The sequence below is a fragment of the Lolium rigidum genome, chromosome 7 (assembly GCF_022539505.1).
Source record: "Lolium rigidum isolate FL_2022 chromosome 7, APGP_CSIRO_Lrig_0.1, whole genome shotgun sequence".
Taxonomy (NCBI): Eukaryota; Viridiplantae; Streptophyta; class Magnoliopsida; order Poales; family Poaceae; genus Lolium; species Lolium rigidum.
The window spans coordinates 57,030,115-57,050,399 of NC_061514.1; the positions used below are offsets into that span (position 1 = coordinate 57,030,115).

The window sequence follows — 20,285 nt, forward strand, 5'->3', positions numbered from 1 at the left end:
TTAAAACAATGATTTGCATTCAAAGCCACAAAGTTAGATCATATTTTCAAATGGGAGAAGAATCCCGCTAAAGTCTCAAAATATGATGATCAGGAAGTGGATACATGTTACAAGTTTCAACAGATGAGGGTGCGCATGTGCTGTAGCTACCACAAGATTTTTCTACCTGGAATACATTTGCCATGCTGCCATGAACAGAGCAGCACTATTAGGCATTCCTGGCACCATACCGTAGCAAAAAAAGATTAGTTACATCAGAGGAATTCGAATGAAACAAAAAACTGTTTCATCGAGGACCAGAATCGGCTCATACGATATACAATGCCGAGAAGATGTACATTTTACATGAACCTCTCCATGAGTTTGTAATCTAATAGAAGTTCTTTCAACCCAATCATTTTGCTGTACTGCAAAGTAATCCAGCCAACAAAAGATACATATGCCACAAGAAGACAAGCTCGCTTAAAACGATAAGCAAACACCCTGATGCTATGGTTGCTTACAGCCCACCTGACAGCACCGAGGAACACTCCTCGGAAGCTTCGTAGTACTATAGTGATGACTAGAGAACTCAGCATGCCAGCCACAACTCCTGCTGCTACATATCCAAGCATCCGTCCTGAACTGAAATCTTTTGACATGTAGGACTTTGAAAACCTGTCAGATTCCGATCTCAAGTTAAATGGAAGAAAATGCAAATATGTTTAAGATAAATGACCATGAATCATTGGAAGAAGGGAAGAATAAAGGTGACAATTGTAACCAAGCAATGAAAATATGAAGATTCTGTAGGCGGCAAAGGTTATTAAGTTCCTAGAGTTAGCATAACTACCCCAACTGATAAGCATGTACCTTCGTCCCGGTTTATAGGGCTTGCATGTATCCCTAGATCGTCAATTTGACCAACACAACACAAATTGTACAACATAAAAATTATATCATTAGAAAATAGAACATCTGAACTTTCTAATGATATATGTTTTGTAATATCTTATATTACGTTGGTCAAATTTACGACCTAGGGATACACACAGGATCTATAAACCGGGACGGAGGGAGTAGTTACATTTCCCGAGCAAATAAGAGCCATAAGTACTTTCGGCCATCTATGTCTGACGGAGGAAATGTGGATTAACATGAAATTATTACTTTATGGAAAAATACATCAATACTCATGTGGCAGGTAGGAATTTAGGGAAGCAAGGCATATATACTCACAATACAAATATCCTTTTCAGCATTTCAACTATTGAAGGTTCCTCAGCAGTGCAATTGAATAGCTTGTCCGGATAAACGTCAGCTTTGGTACTCCCTAACGTGTATCTGCAACTGTATGATTCATTGACCTACAAGGAAAAATGATAATAAAATTACAACCTCTTAAATACTCAACAAGATACAGGGAAAAGACATGCAAACAATTGGTGTTTCAAAAACTCATTGCAGAGAACATTAAGTACATCATAGTTCAGATGTGAATTAGATGTTACATAGTGAGTACCTTGAACTTTGCTGTTGTTGACCATGCTGCACCAAAATCAGGCCGGCAATTGTGAGGAAGAGCCTCTTTTGGAGCCTCTGCCATTGCATAAGATGTTTGGCCAGAAAAATATTCTGTGTACTCAACCTACATAATCAATCCACAACACAAGTGAAAACAAGCTTGGGAGGATCCCTTTGGAATTTCTTTAAGATGGAAACGGTGCTGCTGCGGCGCCACATCATCTGGAGTCACATTCCGTTAATCGCAGAGAGGATCACAATGAACAAACTACATACATTCTCCACCTAGAAGTACTATGCTGATGCGAATTGCATACCACCAGACTTGGCTATAATTAAGTTTAATTTACCATTTTGACTAATAATCGAGTGTTGATTCTCCTTTTCTCTCTCTGATTATATAGTAGTTGTAACATGTATCTCTTTAGTCTTTACTCGTATCAAATAAGTTGGAATATGTAATATTTAACCGAATGCCTAATATGTTCGACAGGATAATCCCAGTATTATTCAGTTGCTCAGGGGTAAGCAATAATTTCAAACTCTGACTGTGGCTGGAACATCATTCAGTGATTCTACTCTCAAGATTCATTTCCCTCTCTGTATCAAGGTGGTAAAGTTCCCTACCGCCAGATTTTCATCCCAGGTTATGTGTTTGCTGTGCATTTAGCTTCCTTCGTCAAATGCAGGACAAATCTCTTTCTAAAATGCATGATAGCCCACTTTCTCTTGGCCATCTTACTCCACATTATTATTTTGCTTATTTTCACATTTCTCCAGAATAATCTCATCTCTCAAGATTCAAGTAATTAGCTCCGAACTCTCAGGATCCAAGTGGAAAATGAATTTCCCAATGAATTTCTCTTGTATATGCTGTTACTGATATACATTTTTGGTCAAATGTAGGACAAATCTCTTTCTAATGTGCATGATAACCCACTTTCCTATAAGCTTGTGATGAAGTACCGGTTTCATAGATGGACTATTATACGCCAAAATTTGATCTGCTGTAGTATGATAATTATTTTATAGTATTGTTTAATTATGCATCCTGATGCACGTTAAAATGATGTAAAAAGCCCACCTTCCTTAAACTTGCCACCACCAGACTAATTATTTATCTCTTCAAAATTACAATTGTCAGGCTATAATGGCTGGAGGCAAACAACAAGTGGTGGCGATTGGATTTACAAAGATTTCAGCAAAAGATGTGTAAGCTCCCTTTTAAGGGCTTATGCACTAATGATGCTTCCCAACCTCAAATTACAACTTCTGAAGCGTGAACTGTGCTCCATGGTGCTTCTATCTGTTTTGAGGTTTCAGTCAGATTCTGTCGTAATGATTTTCAAATGGGAGATATACACTTGTGGTGGTGTCCTTAGTATTCTTCACCTCATATTCTTTGCAATAGTGGCTACAAACTATATCTCAACATAGCAGATATTCCGTACACCCACTACGTTCTTTGTTAGGATCATGCCTTGCATCTGGCTACGGGTAATTCTGCTCCTAAAATTCTGGAATTGCAGAAGCGCCATCAACAAAGGAATTGGAGCTCATAACATGCACTCTCCAAATGATGGCATGCGGAGGTACTCTGCTCTTCCATACTTCTTCATGTCATTATCTACCCAGTAAACTAGCAATATTAGAATCGCTATATTTAGTTGTTGTAGCTGAACACAGCAAGTGGCTATGCTAGATTAAGTATGTGAATTATGTACATTGTGACTGTCGGTCCTTTTTACCCTTGTAACTTGTTCATGATTAACGCAAGAAGATCCAAGCATGGGGAGCAGAGATACATCTGAACACATTATACATAGACTATTTTGCTAACTTCGACTTCCATTTCATTTGGCAGATGGAGCAGCTCGAATAAGTAGAATCACAAAGGGGAGCAGAATCTGCCGCATGGTCATATGGAACTTTAACCAGATGCATCATGTGTCATTTAAACAGAAAGAATAGCTAGCCAGCAACTGTGTTTGCCTGAGTTAAGGCAATGCTTTATTAGTTGATACTTATGCTGCTGCAGAGATCCGTGTATGATACAGATACCTTATCACCGATCATTTGCAATTGTAACACATAAGAAGAAAACTTTGATTATGCTCTTTTTGTGAAGTTTGTTTGGGCTTATCTACCATGGTCTCAGAAAGGAGTACTTTCCTTGCATGCTACACAAGTCCAGACTGTTAAGTGGAGGAAAGATGCCCATTGTTGCTATTAATTCACTCTTACGAAGTATGTACAATGCAGAAAATATGAGCATTCTTTCCAAAAGTTTGAAGTCTACATTGTTTTGTATTTAGAAGTACAACTCTTGAGAAAATCATCTATAAGTGTAATAGCCATGGCAACACGAAGGTATTCAACGAATTCATGAGCTAAGTGCGGTTGTTTATTTTGGCTTCGTATGAACTGCTAAAGAAGCCTCAAGTTCTATGCCTTATAGTTGCTGGACTTTTTAAACCCCTATATTCAGTATGATACCATTTTTGTTGATGATATAAGTTCTTGTTCTGCAGTCATTGTCGAGACTAAGAAATCAATCCGGACTATATTAGACTAAGAAATATGACTTACAACAATAGGTTAAGAGTATGGGTTGCTCAGTTCTTTTAGAATACTTCCATAAGAAATACTTCCTCTGTCTAAAAATAAGTGTCACAACTTTTTTTTAGATGTATCTACAACTAAATAATATCCAAATACATCTGTATCAACAAAACTAAACACTTATTTTTAGACGAAATTAATATATTACGAATTACAATTGTTTTGATTAATGTGTCTAGGTCTAACTTTGCTGTACCGTAACAACGCACGGGCATTCAACTAGTTTCCTTTTATTTGGAGTTGAGAATGCATACAAGGCATCAACAATCTGTATATATTAGTTAAAACCTATAGACAGCCCAAATCTAGAGGAGCTGAATGTGAAATAGCTTCATAACTAATTAATACAAGACTTATAAAATGCTATTGTGCTTCTACGAAAAGATAAAGCAAGTGAAAAATTGAACCAAACGGCCTTAGAGAAACAAAAAAAAAAAAAAAAGACATAATCACAGCATGAGTTCTCACCTCGAAAACTGATGCCCAGTAGTAGTCATCATGGCAGCGGAATCTTCGATTACTTGAGGGGTAAAATACATGCTTAGCTCTATAGTTCAACAGTCCAAGCTCGCAAATCTTTGATGACCGGATGTCCACGCCTACAGTGTGCCAACAACCGCATCAAGCTAAACTGGTACACATCTAATCAACACTCTTCGATCTAAAGAAAGGATTGTAATGACATCTTAAGCTTACTAATGAGGTACAGCATAATCAGCAACCGACAGACACTCTAGTAATAGGGTATCACAATCCACATGCTAACATAATACCAAGTCATCAGGACGCAAGCACCTCCTAGATTTTGTGGAACAAAATGGTAAAGTTGTACTAGAAAGAGCTACTTTGCAGCTAAAGGAGTACTGCATAAAATGGAATGGATCCTCAAATTTGCAGCAAAGTTATTCACGCCGAACACCAGAGTAGCTGATTTGCATGCTTATTTAGCACTAGAAAGAGAATGGACATAAATCGGGAAACTAAGGGTTGGAAGGGAATGAACAGTGGCCGACCAGTGGAGAGGATGCGGCAAGTGGAGGGCATGGAGACAGATGCGGTGGATGAGAGCCCGCCGAGGGCGAGGCCCGCGATGCCGACGAGAAAGGAGAAGAGGAATGATGCCGCGATGGGGAAGGCCACCCCGAGCACGCCGCGGACAGCAGCCCCGCGCCGCCGCCTGCTGCCCTCCGCTGGCTCTGCCCCAACGCTCGCGGCAGCCCGTGGTGGCCCGGGCTCTTCCGCCGAGGGATCCATCAAGCGGACGTGCGATCCATCACCGATAGGCCGGCGAGCGGCGGTCGCCGGTAGCCGGCGGTGGGGGAAGGTGCAGGTGGAATTGGGGGCGATGGATGGTTGGAACTTGGAACAACGGCGTAGGCCATACTTTTCTTGGGCTTTGGCGGGTGCCACTTGGGACTATGGAAGGCTATTTGGGCCGTATATGCAGGCCTGTCAAGTTTAGTCAGGGAAGGGAGTGGTGTTTTGGAACATGGGAGCATATGCTCCCTCTATTTTGAAATGCATCTTATACATATTTTGAATTTCAAAAAAATTGAAACCAAAAATTCGCATGTAAATCTTCTTGTTCTACACGCTTAGAAAGTTGTTTCATAAAAAATCGACTTATCATGTGACGTGTGTAAAAAAGATAAAACTCAATGCTAAAAATAATGTTTTTCACAAGATAAGTTTTCTCTTTTCTATATAGACCACACAAAATATTAATTTTTCGTGAAACTTAACGAACGAACATATTTATGAAGATGTACATGTAAATTTTTTTGTTAAATTTTTCGACATTTCAAAATATGATTTTTTGGTAGAGGGTGCATACGCACCCGGGAGCCGAATTGAATTTCCGAGGAAGGTTTGCTCTACGAACTATTCTTCATTTTTATCTTTTGCGGTTACTCTAAAAAAAATCTTTTGCTGTTGTAAATTAGGAAATAACTTTTTTTTGGAAAGAGCAGGACTCGCGAGCTTTATTAATCAAATATACTCGTAATAGATACATCATCAATTATAACAGGAAAACGATAAAACTTGGCAGATCATCTACCAACACACATGGGAGTGAATTCGTCTCTCCCGATAAGCAATCAGCAAGTTTGCTTCCATATTATAGAAACTAAACTCACAAATAAAAACACACATAAGCTTGGATACAAATATCATCAAAAAGAACAGCCAACGCCGTGGATGGGAAACTTCCCGTCTGGAGGACTTCAATCACTTGTAGACAATCAGATTGAATAATAATACGCAAAGAGTCTACCTTATTGGCTAATGCAATGTCTCTACTAATCGTTTGAGATTCTAAGGTGTTTGCATCAGTAGCATATTGGACCGAAACATTACATGCAACAACAAATCGCCCATGAACATATCTAATGATCGCTCCTATTCCACTTGTAAGATTTCCTCGATTGAAATTTGTGTCTACATTGACCATAACATGTCCTTCTTTCGCTTTTATCCATACACTCTCTGTATTCACCGAATTCTTTCCGTTTGCTCTTATATTATTTGTTGTGATTACTCGAATGAATAGTGCATCAATTGAACTCATAGGTACTTCCACAAGTTGGCGACCCATCTACCATGTATACCAGGAGGCCATAAGAATTAATTCCCTTTGCAATTTTAACCTTCTGATTCACTATCAATTCTTTAAGAACAACACTATCTGCTCAGTCAACTAGCATTGCATCTTCTATCTTATCTGCTACTCCAAGTTTCCACCAAACTTCACAGCCAAAGAGAGTATGCCATATATCTTTCTAGGGATTCGTAGGATAGAAAACAAAAAAAAATCCTACCGCAAGAACGAACAACAAGCCAAGATCTAATCTAGTAGATGGTAGCAACAAGATGGGATCAACGTACCCTCGAAGAACGCTAAGCGTTAACGAGATAAATCTCGTGGATGATGTAGTCGATTATTTGCCGCTCTCAAGAGCGAGTAGAAGATCCTGATGGTGCCGCGATCGGGCAGCACCTCCGCACTCGATCACACGTACGGTGTTGATGAAGACATCCTTCTACCTGTTCCAGCGGGCAGCGAAAGTAGTAGATCCTCCTTGAAATCCCTGAAGCACGACAGCGTGGTGATGGTGGTAGTGGAGATCTCCTGCAGGGCTTCACCGTAGCCGTGAAGGAGAGAGGTGTAGGAGGGTGGGCTAGGGTTTGGGAGAGATGGGTGGGGCGCCGGCCTTGGTGCCTTTGGGTGGTGCGGCCAACAATGTGGCCGGCCCCTCTCCTCCTCTCCCCTTTATATAGGTGGAAAACCCAAGCTCCCAATCATACTTCCTCTAGGAGTCTTATTGGAAACTTACCATAAATGCAAAAGTCAAAAACTAGTCAAGGTGGGACTTTTCCCCCTTTCCTTTTGAGTTGGCCGGCCAAGGAGGTGGAGGCCACTATGGACTCCACCTTCCCCCTTGGTGGGTCGGCTAGGCTGGTGGAGACCCTCCAGGACTCCACCGGGCATAGCGAAATATTTCGGACGATTCTAGAACCTTGTAGAACCTTCCATCAATTCATCGGACTATCCCCAAACTTGGTATGACTTCCCATATATGAATGTTATTCCCCAAACCATTACAGAGCTCCTCGTGATGTCCTAGATCCCATCCGAGACTCCAAACAACATTCGGTCTCCATTTCAAATTCCATATCTACTTAAGCAACATCGAACCTTAGGTGTGTCACCCTACGGTTCGTGAACAATACAGACATGATCGAGACACTTCTCCGATCAATAACCAATAGCGGGACCTAGAGATCCATAATGGCTCCCACATATTCAATGATGACTTCGTGATCGAAAGAACTATTAACATACGATATCGATTCCCTTTGTCGCGCGATACTTTACTTATCCGAGTTTCGATCTTTGGTATCTATATACCTAGTTCAACCTTGTTACCAATAAGTACTTTTTACTCGTACCGTGATATGACATCCCTTGTGACCAAGTCACATGCTTGCAAGCTAATTGGATGATATTCCACCGAGAGGGCCCAGAGTATATATATCCGTCATTTGGATTGACAAATCCCACTCTTGATCCACACGCTTCAACCCATACTTTCTGAATACGTAATGCCACCTTTATAACCACCCATTTACGAAGTAGTCTTTGATGTCATCCGGTGCAGGTGATTAACATGATCTCATGGTCGAAGGATTAGGTTACTATGTATGTTAAAGCTTGTAGCAAAACGAACTTAATGACTTGATCATATGCTATGCTTACTATGGGTGTGTGTCCATCACATCATTCACCTAATGATATGATCTTGTTATTAATAACATCTAATTAATATTCATGATCATGAAACTATGATCATCTATTAATCAATAAGCTAGTATAACAAGAGGCTTGCTAGGGACTCTTTTATGTTTACAAAACACACAAGTATTAATGTTTTCGGTTAATAGAATTATAGCATAGGATGCAAACATTTATCATAAACACAAAAATATAATAATAACCACTTTATTATTGCCTCTTGGGCATATCTCCAACAGTATCCCACTTGAACTAGGGTCAATAATCTAGATTATATGGTAATGTATCTAACACCCATGGTATTCTGGTGTAGGTCATGTTTTGCTCTAGGGAGAGGTTTAGTCAACGGATCCGCCACATTCAGATCTGTGTGTACTTTGCAAATCTTTATGTCACCATCTTCCACATACTCGCGAATAGAATGAAAACATAGCTTAATATGCTTCAGCTTCTTGTGTGACCTTGGCTCCCGTGCATTGTCTATGGCACCCATGGTGTCACAATAGATGGTCATCGGGTCCAATGCACTAGGAACCACACCAAGCTCAGTAATGAAACACTTCATCCATATCACCTCTCATGAAACCTCCGAAGCAGCTATGTAGTCTGATTCAGTTTAAGATTTTGCAACAACGCCTTTTCTTAGCACTCCTCTAGCTCACTCTTTGCACCATTCAAAAATACGTATCCAAATTGTGCCTTAGAGTCATCCGGATTAGTGTTCCAACTAGCATCAGTGTAACTGCTTACAACGAGCTCTTGGTCACCTCCATAACAAAGAAACATAATCTTAGTCATTTTTAAGTACTTTAGGATATTCTTAACCGTTATCCAGTGTTCCATTCCGGGATCACTTTGATATCTTCTGGTCAAACTAACAACATGTGTGATACCCGTTCTTGTACACATCATGGCATACATGATAGAGCCTATGGCAAGGCAAAGGGGATTTTGTTCATCCTTTCTCTTTCTTCTGTTGTAGCCAGATTTTAAGTTTTACTCAAGGTCTTACCTGGCAACATGGGCAAGAACCCTTTCTTGCTTTCATCCATTCTAAACTTCTTTAGAATTTTGTCCAGGTATGTACTTTGTGAAAACCCCATTAAGCGTCTTGATCTATCTCTATAAATCTTGATGCCTAAAATGTATGTGATACGTCTCCGACGTATCGATAATTTCTTATGTTCCATGCCACATTATTGATGATATCTACATGTTTTATACACATTATATGTCGTATTTATGCATTTTCCGGCACTAACCTATTAACGAGATGCCGAAGAGCCGATTCTTGTTTTACGCTGTTTTTGGTTTCAGAAATCCTACAAAGGAAATATTCTCGGAATTGGACGAAATCAACGCCCGGGGTCCTATTTTTGCACGAAGCTTCCGGAAGACCGAGGGGAAAGGAAGTGGGGCCACGAGGCGCCGACACAACAGGGCGGCGCGGCCCGGCCCTTGGCCGCGCGGCCACGGCGTGTGGGGCCCTCGTGTGGCCCCCGCGTTGCCCTTCCGCCTACTTAAAGCCTTCGTCGCGAAACCCCCGATACCGAGAGCCACGATACGGAAAACATTACCGAGACGTCGCCGCCGCCAATCCCATCTCGGGGATTCGGAGATCACCTCCGGCACCCTGCCGGAGAGGGGAATCATCTCCCGGAGGACTCTTCACCGCCATGGTCGCCTCCGGAGTGATGAGTGAGTAGTTCACCCCTGGACTATGGGTCCATAGCAGTAGCTAGATGGTTGTCTTCTCCTCATGTGCTTCATTGTCGGATCTTGTGAGCTGCCTAACATGATCAAGATCATCTATCTCGTAATTCTATATGTTGTGTTTGTCGGGATCCGATGGATAGAGAATACTATGTTATGTTGATTATAAATCTATTACCTATGTGTTGTTTATGATCTTGCATGCTCTCCGTTATTAGTAGAGGCTCTGGCCAAGTTTTTACTCTTAACTCCAAGAGGGAGTATTTATGCTCGATAGTGGGTTCATGCCTCCATTAAATGCGGGACGATGTGATGAAAGTTCTAAGATTGTGGATGTCGTTGTTGCCACTAGGGATAAAACATTGATGCTATGTCCGAGGATGTAGTTATTGATTACATTACGCACCATACTTAATGCAATTGTCCGTTGTTTTGCAACTTAATACTGGAAGGGGTTCGGATGATAACCTCGAAGGTGGACTTTTTAGGCATAGATGCATGCTTGGATAGCGGTCTATGTACTTTGTCGTAATGCCCAATTAAATCTCACAATATTCATCATATCATGTATGTGCATTGTCATGCCCTCTCTATTTGTCAATTGCCCGACCGTAATTTGTTCACCCAACATGCTATTTATCTTATGGGAGAGACACCTCTAGTGAACTGTGGACCCCGGTCCATTCTTTTACATCGAATACAATCTACTTGCAATACTTGTTCTACTCGTTTTACGCAAACAATCATCATCCACACTATACATCTAATCTTTTGTTATAGCAAGCCGGTGAGATTGACAACCTCACTCGTTTCGTTGGGGCAAAGTACTTTGGTTGTGTTGTGCGGGTTCCACGTTGGCGCGGAATCTCGGTGTTGCGCCGCACTACATCCCGCCGCCATCAACCTTCAACGTGCTTCTTGGCTCCTCCTGGTTCGATAAACGTTGGTTTCTTTCTGAGGGAAAACTTGCCGCTATACGCATCACACCTTCCTCTTGGGGTTCCCAACGGACGCGTGCTGTACGCGTATCAGTATGCTGCTTCACCAAGGTCCTTCATTGAAAAACTTTTATTCAAATAGCCTTTGAAACTTCCAAGAATTTCTATATCATTTCCAATCAACAATATGCATCCACATACAGTATCAGGAATGCTACTGAGCTCCCACTCACTTTCTTGTAAATACAAGCTTCTCCAAAAGTTTGTATAAAGTCTTTGATCACCTTATCAAAGCGTCGTTTCCAACTCCGGGATGCTTGCTTCAGTCCATAAATGGAGTGCTGAAATTTGCATACCCTGTCAGCATCATTAGGATCGATAAAACACTTGGGTTGCACCATATACAACTCATCCTCAATGTCACCATTAAGGAACGTTGTTTTAACATCCATCTGCCAAATTTCATAATCGAAAAATGCAGCGATTGTAACAAAATCCTCACAGACTTTAGCTTCGCTACCCGTGAGAAAGTCTCATTGTAGTCAACTCCTTGAATTTGTCGGAACCCTTTCGCGACAAGTCGAGCTTTATAGATAGTAACATCATCTATTTTTCTTTTGAAAATCCATTTGTTCTCGATAGCATTGCGGCCATCAGGTAAGTCCACCAAAGTCCATACTTGGTATTCATACATGGATTCCATTTCGGATTTCATGGCTTCTTGCCATTTGTTGGAATCCGGGCTCATCATTGCTTCCTCATACGTTGAAGGGTCGTCATTGTTGTCCATCAAAATGACATTTAAGGCAGGGTCATACCAATCAGGAGTGGTACGAATCCTTGTCGACTGCGAGGTTCAGTAGCAACTTCGTTTAAAGTTTCATGATCATTATCATTAGCTTCCTCTCTTATCGGTGCAGGCGGCACACGAACATCTTCAGGTGTTGCACTACTCTGATTTTTGAGAGAAGGTTCAATAACCTCGTCGAGTTCTACTTTCCTTCCAGTCACTTCTTTCGAGAGAAACTCTTTTTAAGAAAGGATCCGTTCCTAGTAACGAAAACTTTCCCTTCGGATCTGTGATAGAAGGTATACCCAATTGTTTCTTTAGGGTATCCTATGAAGACACATTTTTCCGCTTTGGGTTCAAGCTTGTTAGGTTGTAACTTTTTTACATAACCTTCGCAGCCCCAAACTTTAAGGAACGACAACTTAGGTTTCTTATTAAACCACAATTCATACGGTGTCATTTCATCAGATTTAGATGGTGCCCTATTTAAAGTGACTACGTTGTCCCTAATGCATAACCCAAAAACGATAATGGTAAATCTGTAAGAGACATCATAGATCGAACCATATCTAAGAGAGTTCGATTCCGACGTTCGGACACACCATTGCGTTGGGTGTTCCCGGCGGTGTCAACTGTGAAAGTATTTCGCGTTTCTTTAAATGCATGCCAAACTCGTAACTCAGATATTCACCTCCGCGATCAGAACGCAGAAACTTAATCTTCTTGTTACGCTGATTTTCTACTTCACTTTAAAATTCCTTAAACTTCTCGAAAGTTTCAGATTTATGTTTCATTAATTAAGTAGATATACCCATATCTACTCAAATCATCTATGAAAGTAAGAATATAACGATAACCACCACGCGATGCTACACTCATTGAACCGCACACATCGGTATGTATTATTTCCAATAAGTCTGTAGCTCGCTCCATTATACCAGAGAATGAAGTTTTAGTCATTTTTCCCATTAGACATGCTTCACATCTTTCAACTGATTCAAAATCAAGTGATTCAAGAAGTCCACCGGAATGGAGTTTCTTCATGCGCTTCACTCCAATGTGACCAAGAGGACAGTGGCACATGTATGTAGAATTATCATTTAATTTTATTCGTTTAGCATCAATGTTATGATTATGTGTATAACCACTACCAAGATTTAATAAGAATACCATTCATCTTAGGTGCATGACCATAAAAGATATTATTCATATAAATTGAACAACCATTATTCTCAAACTTGAATGAATAACCACCTTGCAATAAACAAGGTCCAGATATAATGTTCATGCTTAACGCATGCACCAAATAACAATTATTCAGATTTAAAATTAACCCCGAAGGTAGATGAAGGTGGAGCGTGCCGACGGTGATCACATCAACCTTGGATCCATTTCCGAGCGCATCGTCACCTCGTCCCTTGCTAGTCTTCGTTTATTCCGTAGCTCCTGTTTCGAGTTACAAATATGAGCAATCGAACCAGTATCAAATACCTAGGCACTACTACGATTACGAGTAAGATACACATCAATAACATGTATATAAAATATACCTTTCTTCTTGATGTTGCCGCTCTTCAGATCTACCAGGTACTTTGAGCAGTTCCGATTCCAGTGTCCATCTCCTTTGCAGTAGTAACACACAGTATCAGGCTTGGGGCCAGCCTTGGGTTTCTTAGGAGGCGCAACGTATTTCTTGCCGCCCTTCTTGAATTTATCCTTTTTCTTAGGTTTGCCCTGCTTCTTGAAATTGGTGGTCTTATTGACCATCAACACTTGGTACTTTTTCTTAATCTCCAATTTAGAGTTTTCAGCATTGAGAAGAGTTCAGGCAACGTCTTGCTCATGCACTGCATGTTGTAGTTCATCACAAAGTTCTTGTAACTAGCTAGGTGGCAGTGATTGAAGGACACGATGAATTCCCAACGCATTAGGAATCATTATTCCTAAGTCTTTAAGCTTCTTCGCGTGGCTAGACATTTTGAGCACGTGCTCGCTAACGGAGCTGCCCTCTTTCATATTACAATTAAAGAATTGTTGAGAGGCATCATAGCTTTCCACGGCCGCATGAGTTTTAAATATCATTTTGAGCTCACTGATTATATCATGAGGGTCGTGGTTCTCAAAGCGCTTCTAAAGCTCTGATTCTAAACCGTAGAGGATGGCACACTGAACTGTGGAGTAATGGTTCTTCCGAGTGAGGTAAACATTTTTTACCTCATCGGGAGCTGTTTCTGCAGGTGGGTCACCCAGCGGTGCATCGAGCACATAGAGCAGTTGTCCAGCAGTGAGAACAATCCTCATGTTACGGAACCAGTTCATAAAGTTGCTTCCATTGTTTTTCAGTTTTTATTTCTCTAGGAACGAATTAAAGTTGATTGTAGGGGTCGCCATAATCTACAACATATTTGCAAAGAGTTCAGACTAAGTTCATGATAAATTGAGTTTAATTTTAATTCTTAAATTAACTAAGTGAACTCCCACTCAAAACAACATCTCTCACGTTGCCTTAATGATTACATGGACCAAATCGACTACACCAAGTCTGATCTTCACGAGAAAAGATGGAGTTTCAAAGGCGAACAATCAACATGTTCATCATATCATCCATATGACTCATGCTTTACCTTTCGGTATTTCGTGTTCCGAGGCCATGTCTGTACATGATAGGCTCGTCAAGTTTAACCTTAGTATCCGCATGTGCAAATCTGGCTTACACCCGTTGTATGTACATGTAGAATCTATAACACCCGATCATCACGAGATGCTTCGAAACGACGAGTTTTAGCAACGGTGCATACTAATGACGAACACTTTATTATCTTTATATTTAGTGAGAGGGATCATCTTATAGTGCTACCGTCGCGATCTAAGCAATATAAGATGGATTAACAACACATGAAATTCATAATATGTGATATGATATGGCCTTTCTCCGCGTGCCTTTGATCTCCATCTTCAAAGCATGGACATGATCTCCATCATCACCAACATAGCATCAAGGTCAGTGGCACCGCTTCATGGTTGTCCATCACCAGTAACAACTATAACAACTACTTGAGATAAAACTATTACATGATGAATATATAGACACGCATGTCTTAACGGAATTTAAAAACAACCATTAGGCTCCTGCCGGCTGCCACAATACAATAAGGATCATCTTATACATCAAATATAATCACAATTACATCATGGACATATCATATCACATGCCCCTGCAAAAATAAGTTAGGCGCCTCTAGTTTTGTTTGCATATTTTACGTGGCTTGGGGCTTTCGAGTAAGGTCCGATTTACCTACGAACAAGAACCACAACACTGATACAAGTGTTGTCAAGTGCAGATTGTAAATTTGATCTTAACTATGGTGAGAGAGACAGACACCCACAAATCCACTTATGCAATACAAATTTCATCCAAAGCGTGGAGCAAGTATCATGAACGCGGTCATGTAAGGTTAGCCCGGACCGCTTCATCCCACCATACCGCAAGATGCAAATTACACGAAAAGCAAACGACAACAAGAGCATCAACGCCCACAAAGCCAGTGTGTTCTACTCGTGCAACATATCTATGCATAGACACGGCTCTGGTACCACTGTAGAGGTTCGTCGCATAGAAAACAAAAAAATTCTGCCGCAAGAACGAATAACAAGCCAATATCTAATCTAGTAGATTGTAGCAAAAAAATGGCATCAATGTACCCTCGAAGATCGCTAAGCGTTAACTAAATAAATCTCATGGATGATGTAGTCCATCACTTGCCGCTCTTAGGAGCGAGTAGAAGATCCCGACGGTGACGCAATCGGGCAACACCTCCGCACTCGATCACACGTACGGTGTTGATGAAGACCCTTCTTCCCGTTCCAGTGGGCAGCGGAAGTAGTAGATCCTTCTCGGAATCCCGGCAGCACGACGACATCGTGACGGTGGTGGTGGAGATCTCCTGCAGGGCTTTGTCGTAGCCGTGCGGGAGAGAGGTGGAGGAGGGTGGCGCTAGGGTTTGGGAGAGAGGGGTAGGGCTCCGGCCTTGGTACCCTTGGGTCGTGCGGCCAACAATGTTGCTGGCCCCTCCCTCTTTATATAGGTGAAAAACCCTATCTCCCAATCAAACTCCCTCTAGGAGTCTTATTGGAAACTTACCATAAATGCAAAAGTCAAAACCTAGTCAAAGTGGGACTTTCCCCCCTTTCCTTTTGAGTTGTCCGTGTAGGCATTCGTTGCATAGAAAACAAAAAATTTCCTACCGCGAGAACGCAATCCAAGCCAAGATGCAATCTAGAAGACGGGAGCAACGAGGGGATGATCAAGACTCACCCTTGAAGATTTCCAAAGCCTATAAGAGTAGGCTCTTATTGATGCGGTAGACAATCACTTGCCGCTTGCAAAAGCGCGTAGAAGATCTTGATCACGGTGCCACGATCGGGCAGCACCTCCGTACTCGGTCACACGTTCGGTGTTGATGAAGACGACGTCCATCTCCCCGTTCCAGCGGGAAGCGGAAGTAGTAGATCCTCCTCGGAATCCCGGCAGCACGACGGCGTGGTGGCGGTGGTGGTGGAGAACTCCGGCAGGGCTTCGCCTATGCGCTGCGGGAGTTTGTATGTGGAGGAGGGGAGGCTAGGGTTTGGGGAGAGGGGGCTATGGGCGCTGGCCTCAAGGGGGCAGGGGTGGTGCGGCCAAGCCATGGCTGCCCCTCTCCCTCTCCTCCTCATTATATAGGTGGAACCCCAAGGGTTTGCCCAAAGTCTTTGAATAAGACCCCAACAGAAAAACTGCCTTATGGACGAAACCTAGAGGGACAGGGACTCTCCCCTTCCCTCTTTTCTTGGCCGGCCAAGGAGGTGGAATCCATCATGGACTCCACCCTCCCACTTGGTTGGCTGGTTAGGGTTTGTGGAGTCCCTCCGGGACTCCTCCTTCCATAGTGATTTATTCGGATAATTCTAGAAACCACCTTCCATAAATTCACCGGATCATTTCCAAACTTGGAAAGTGACTTCCTATATATGAATCTTATTCTCCGGACCATTCGGAACTCCTCGTGATGTCCTGGATCCCATCCGAGACTCCGAACAAAACTTCGAACTCCATTCCATATTCCATATCTACTTAAACGACATCAAACCTTAAGTGTGTCACCCTACGGTTCGCGAACTATGTAGACATGGTTGAGACTTCTCTCCGACCAATAACCAATAGCGGGATCTAGAGATCCATAATGGCTCCCACATATTCAACGATGACTTTAGTGATCGACTGAACCATTTACATACGATACCGATTCCCTTTGTCACGCGATATTTTACTTGTCCGAGGTTTGATCATCGGTATCTCTATACCTCGTTCAACCTCGTCTCATGACAAGTACTCTTTACTCGTACCGTGGTATGTGGTCTCTTATGAACCATTCATATGCTTGCAAGCTATTAGACGACATTCCACCGAGAGGGCCCGAGTATATCTATCCGTCATTGGGATGGACAAATCCCACTCGTTGATCCATATGCCTCAACTCATACTTTCCGGATACTTAATCCCACCTTTATAACCACCCATTTACGCGAGTGGCGTTTGATGTAATCAAAGTACCTTTCCGATATAAGTGATTTACATGATCTCATGGTCAAAAGGACTAGGTAACTATGTATCGAAAGCTTATAGCAAATAACTTAATGACGTGATCTTATGCTACGCTTAATTGGGTGTGTCCATTACATCATTCATATAATGACATAACCTTGTTATTAATAACATCCAATGTTCATGATCACGAAACCATGATCATCTATTAATCAACAAGCTAGTTATACAAGAGGCTTACTAGGGACGCCTTGTTGTTCACATAACACACATGTATTAATGTTTCGGTTAATACAATTATAGCATGGTATGTAAACATTATCATAAACATAAAGATATATTATAATAACCATTTTATTATTGCCTCTTGGGCATATCTCCAACAATCTCCCACTTGCACTAGAGTCAATAATCTAGTTTACATATGTAAAGATATAACACCTTGGCCTTCCGGTGCTTTATCATGTTTTGCTCACGGGAGAGGTTTTAGTCAACGGATCTGACACGCTCAGAAACGTATGTATTTTGCAATTCATTTGCGTCTCAACGCATCACTTATTTTCCAAATGAGTCGGCATTATTCTTATATGTTCAGTCCTCTGGGGGAACCTTAATTCCACGGTCTGAAATATGTCACTAATATTGTCATACACAATATAGCTTCAAAGTTCTGACACTATCGGAACTACACCAAGTTCTCAAAGAACCTCTTAACTTAACATCCTCAGTCATTGTCAAAACAATGACATACTCTGCCTTTGTTTGTAGAATCCGCCACAATATTTTAGAACTCTTCTAAATCTAGCATAGACAACTTCTTAGATCATTGTGCTACCTTTTAATCAACACTTAGCCTAATTGAGATTTGAAATTCATTTTTGTATGTGACCAAACTAATATCGGTGCAACAACTTACAGCGATTTGTTTGTCATTTTTCCATACAAAAAAATATATATATATCCTTGGTTCTTCTTAAGTACTCAAGAATATTCTTACTGTTTTTCAATGATTATCATATGAATCATTCTGGTACATGCTCATAACATTTTTAGAGCACAGGACATCTGATTGTGTACATTTTATTCGTGATCTATAATCACTCATGTGTTTTTACTCATTGAGTGTCAGACACACTCAAGTCTTGTTAGACTTTCACATGACAAGAACATTTTCTTAATATTTCTATATTGAACTACTTCAATATCCATTCTATGTACTTTGACTTAAACTTTATTATGTGTTTCAATCTATCTTCACAGATCTTGACACTAAATTTGTTTCAGTCCATATCCTTTCATTGAAGTTAATTTCTCAATGAAACCTTTTTAATCAAGTATATAATTATATCATTTACAACCAACTATATGTCATCTACATAAAGTATTATAAATATGTCTCAATAGCTCCCACTTAATTTCTTGCAAATGCAAGCCTCTTCATCGTTTCTGATGAAATCAAAAACTCTTTGACTATTTCATCTGGTGAAGATTCCAACTCCGCGATACTCACTTCATCCAATTGAAGTTCGTATACCTATCTAGTATTCTACGGACTAGCAAAACTCTTGTTTGTATCTTGTATACACCTTTAATACACACTTCTGATAAGTAATGTATTTTGCCATCCTACTAGCATATCTCATAAAAGAAATATGTAGTGATTACTAGAATAATCCACATAGACTATAAGCATTGCTACGGAAGATCTAATCTTATTGTAGTCAACTCTTCGAACTTCTTATCGTAAACAACTTTTCAACAAGTCGAGCTTCTTCAAAGATATTTCATCCAAGTCCATCAATTTTATAGATCCATTTACTTTCAAAAAGTATTCATCTATCTTGGATTTCATGGCGTATAGCCATTTTAACGGAGTCAGGGCCCATCATAACTTCTTTGCATGTAGTTGGTTTATCATTGTTCAAAAACAATCCTTTGTCCACAAATCATTTATTTGATCACAAAGTAAACCATACCTACAAGATTCAATAGGTACTTCGATCTCCATGGCTAAAACACTTTGTAGTCATGGGAGCTATGATCGTCGTGGCCGCTTCCTGAACCAATTCCGATGCTCGCGCTACTCCGATTTATTATGCTCGTGTTCATAAACCTTATCAAGTTCTATTGTCCTCCCACTCAAATACTTCGCTAGAAACAATTTCTCGAAATAAGAAACATTGACAAACACTTTTATCTTTGTCTCGTGGGAAGAATTCCCAATCAAATCTCTGGGATAACCAACAAAGACATTCATCCGATTTTGGTTGTAAACTTAGTTACTTATGCTATGCATACCAAAATTTAAGAAAAGACTATCAGGGTTCATACCCATGTCATAACTCGTATGGTGTCATTTCAACGGATCATGATGATGCTCTATTCAGTGTAAAAGCGGTAGTCACTAAAGCATAATCCACAAAAATATAATGGCGTCAATATTTTATCTCATCATTTACCCAACAAGGTTTGGATACATCTCTTGGATACTTCATTATCACTATGATACTCCAAGAAACGTGAGTTGTAGAACAATTTCATAACTCTCTTAGATGTTCGCTAAAACTCGTAATCCAAATATTTCCACCATGATCCAATCATAGATATTTGACTTTTCTATTACGATGATTTCCACTTCATGCTGAAATTTATTTGAATCCATTCAAATGTTTCAAACTTCTTCCTTATTGAATATATCCACATATATATACTCAATTCATTGTTGAAAGTTTTCATGAAGTAGAAGAATCTCCCGCACACAACTATGCCCAGTGAACCACATATATCATTATGTATGTTTTCACTAAGTTAGTTGCCCGTTCAACTCTCGGCCTATGAACGTTA

General features: G+C 40.7%; 1 protein-coding gene across 1 annotated transcript; it reads right to left on the reverse strand.

Moving 5' to 3' along the window:
* Positions 1-5,379, reverse strand: LOC124674775. The gene is made up of 5 exons (XM_047210834.1): positions 5,139-5,379; positions 4,594-4,724; positions 1,502-1,627; positions 1,219-1,346; positions 1-657 (listed from the first exon to the last, which is right to left on the reverse strand). Exons 1-5 carry the CDS (start codon positions 5,377-5,379, stop codon positions 342-344), a joined length of 942 nt encoding a protein of 313 aa, XP_047066790.1. The 3' UTR covers positions 1-341.
* Between the last annotated feature and the right edge of the window lie 14,906 nt (positions 5,380-20,285).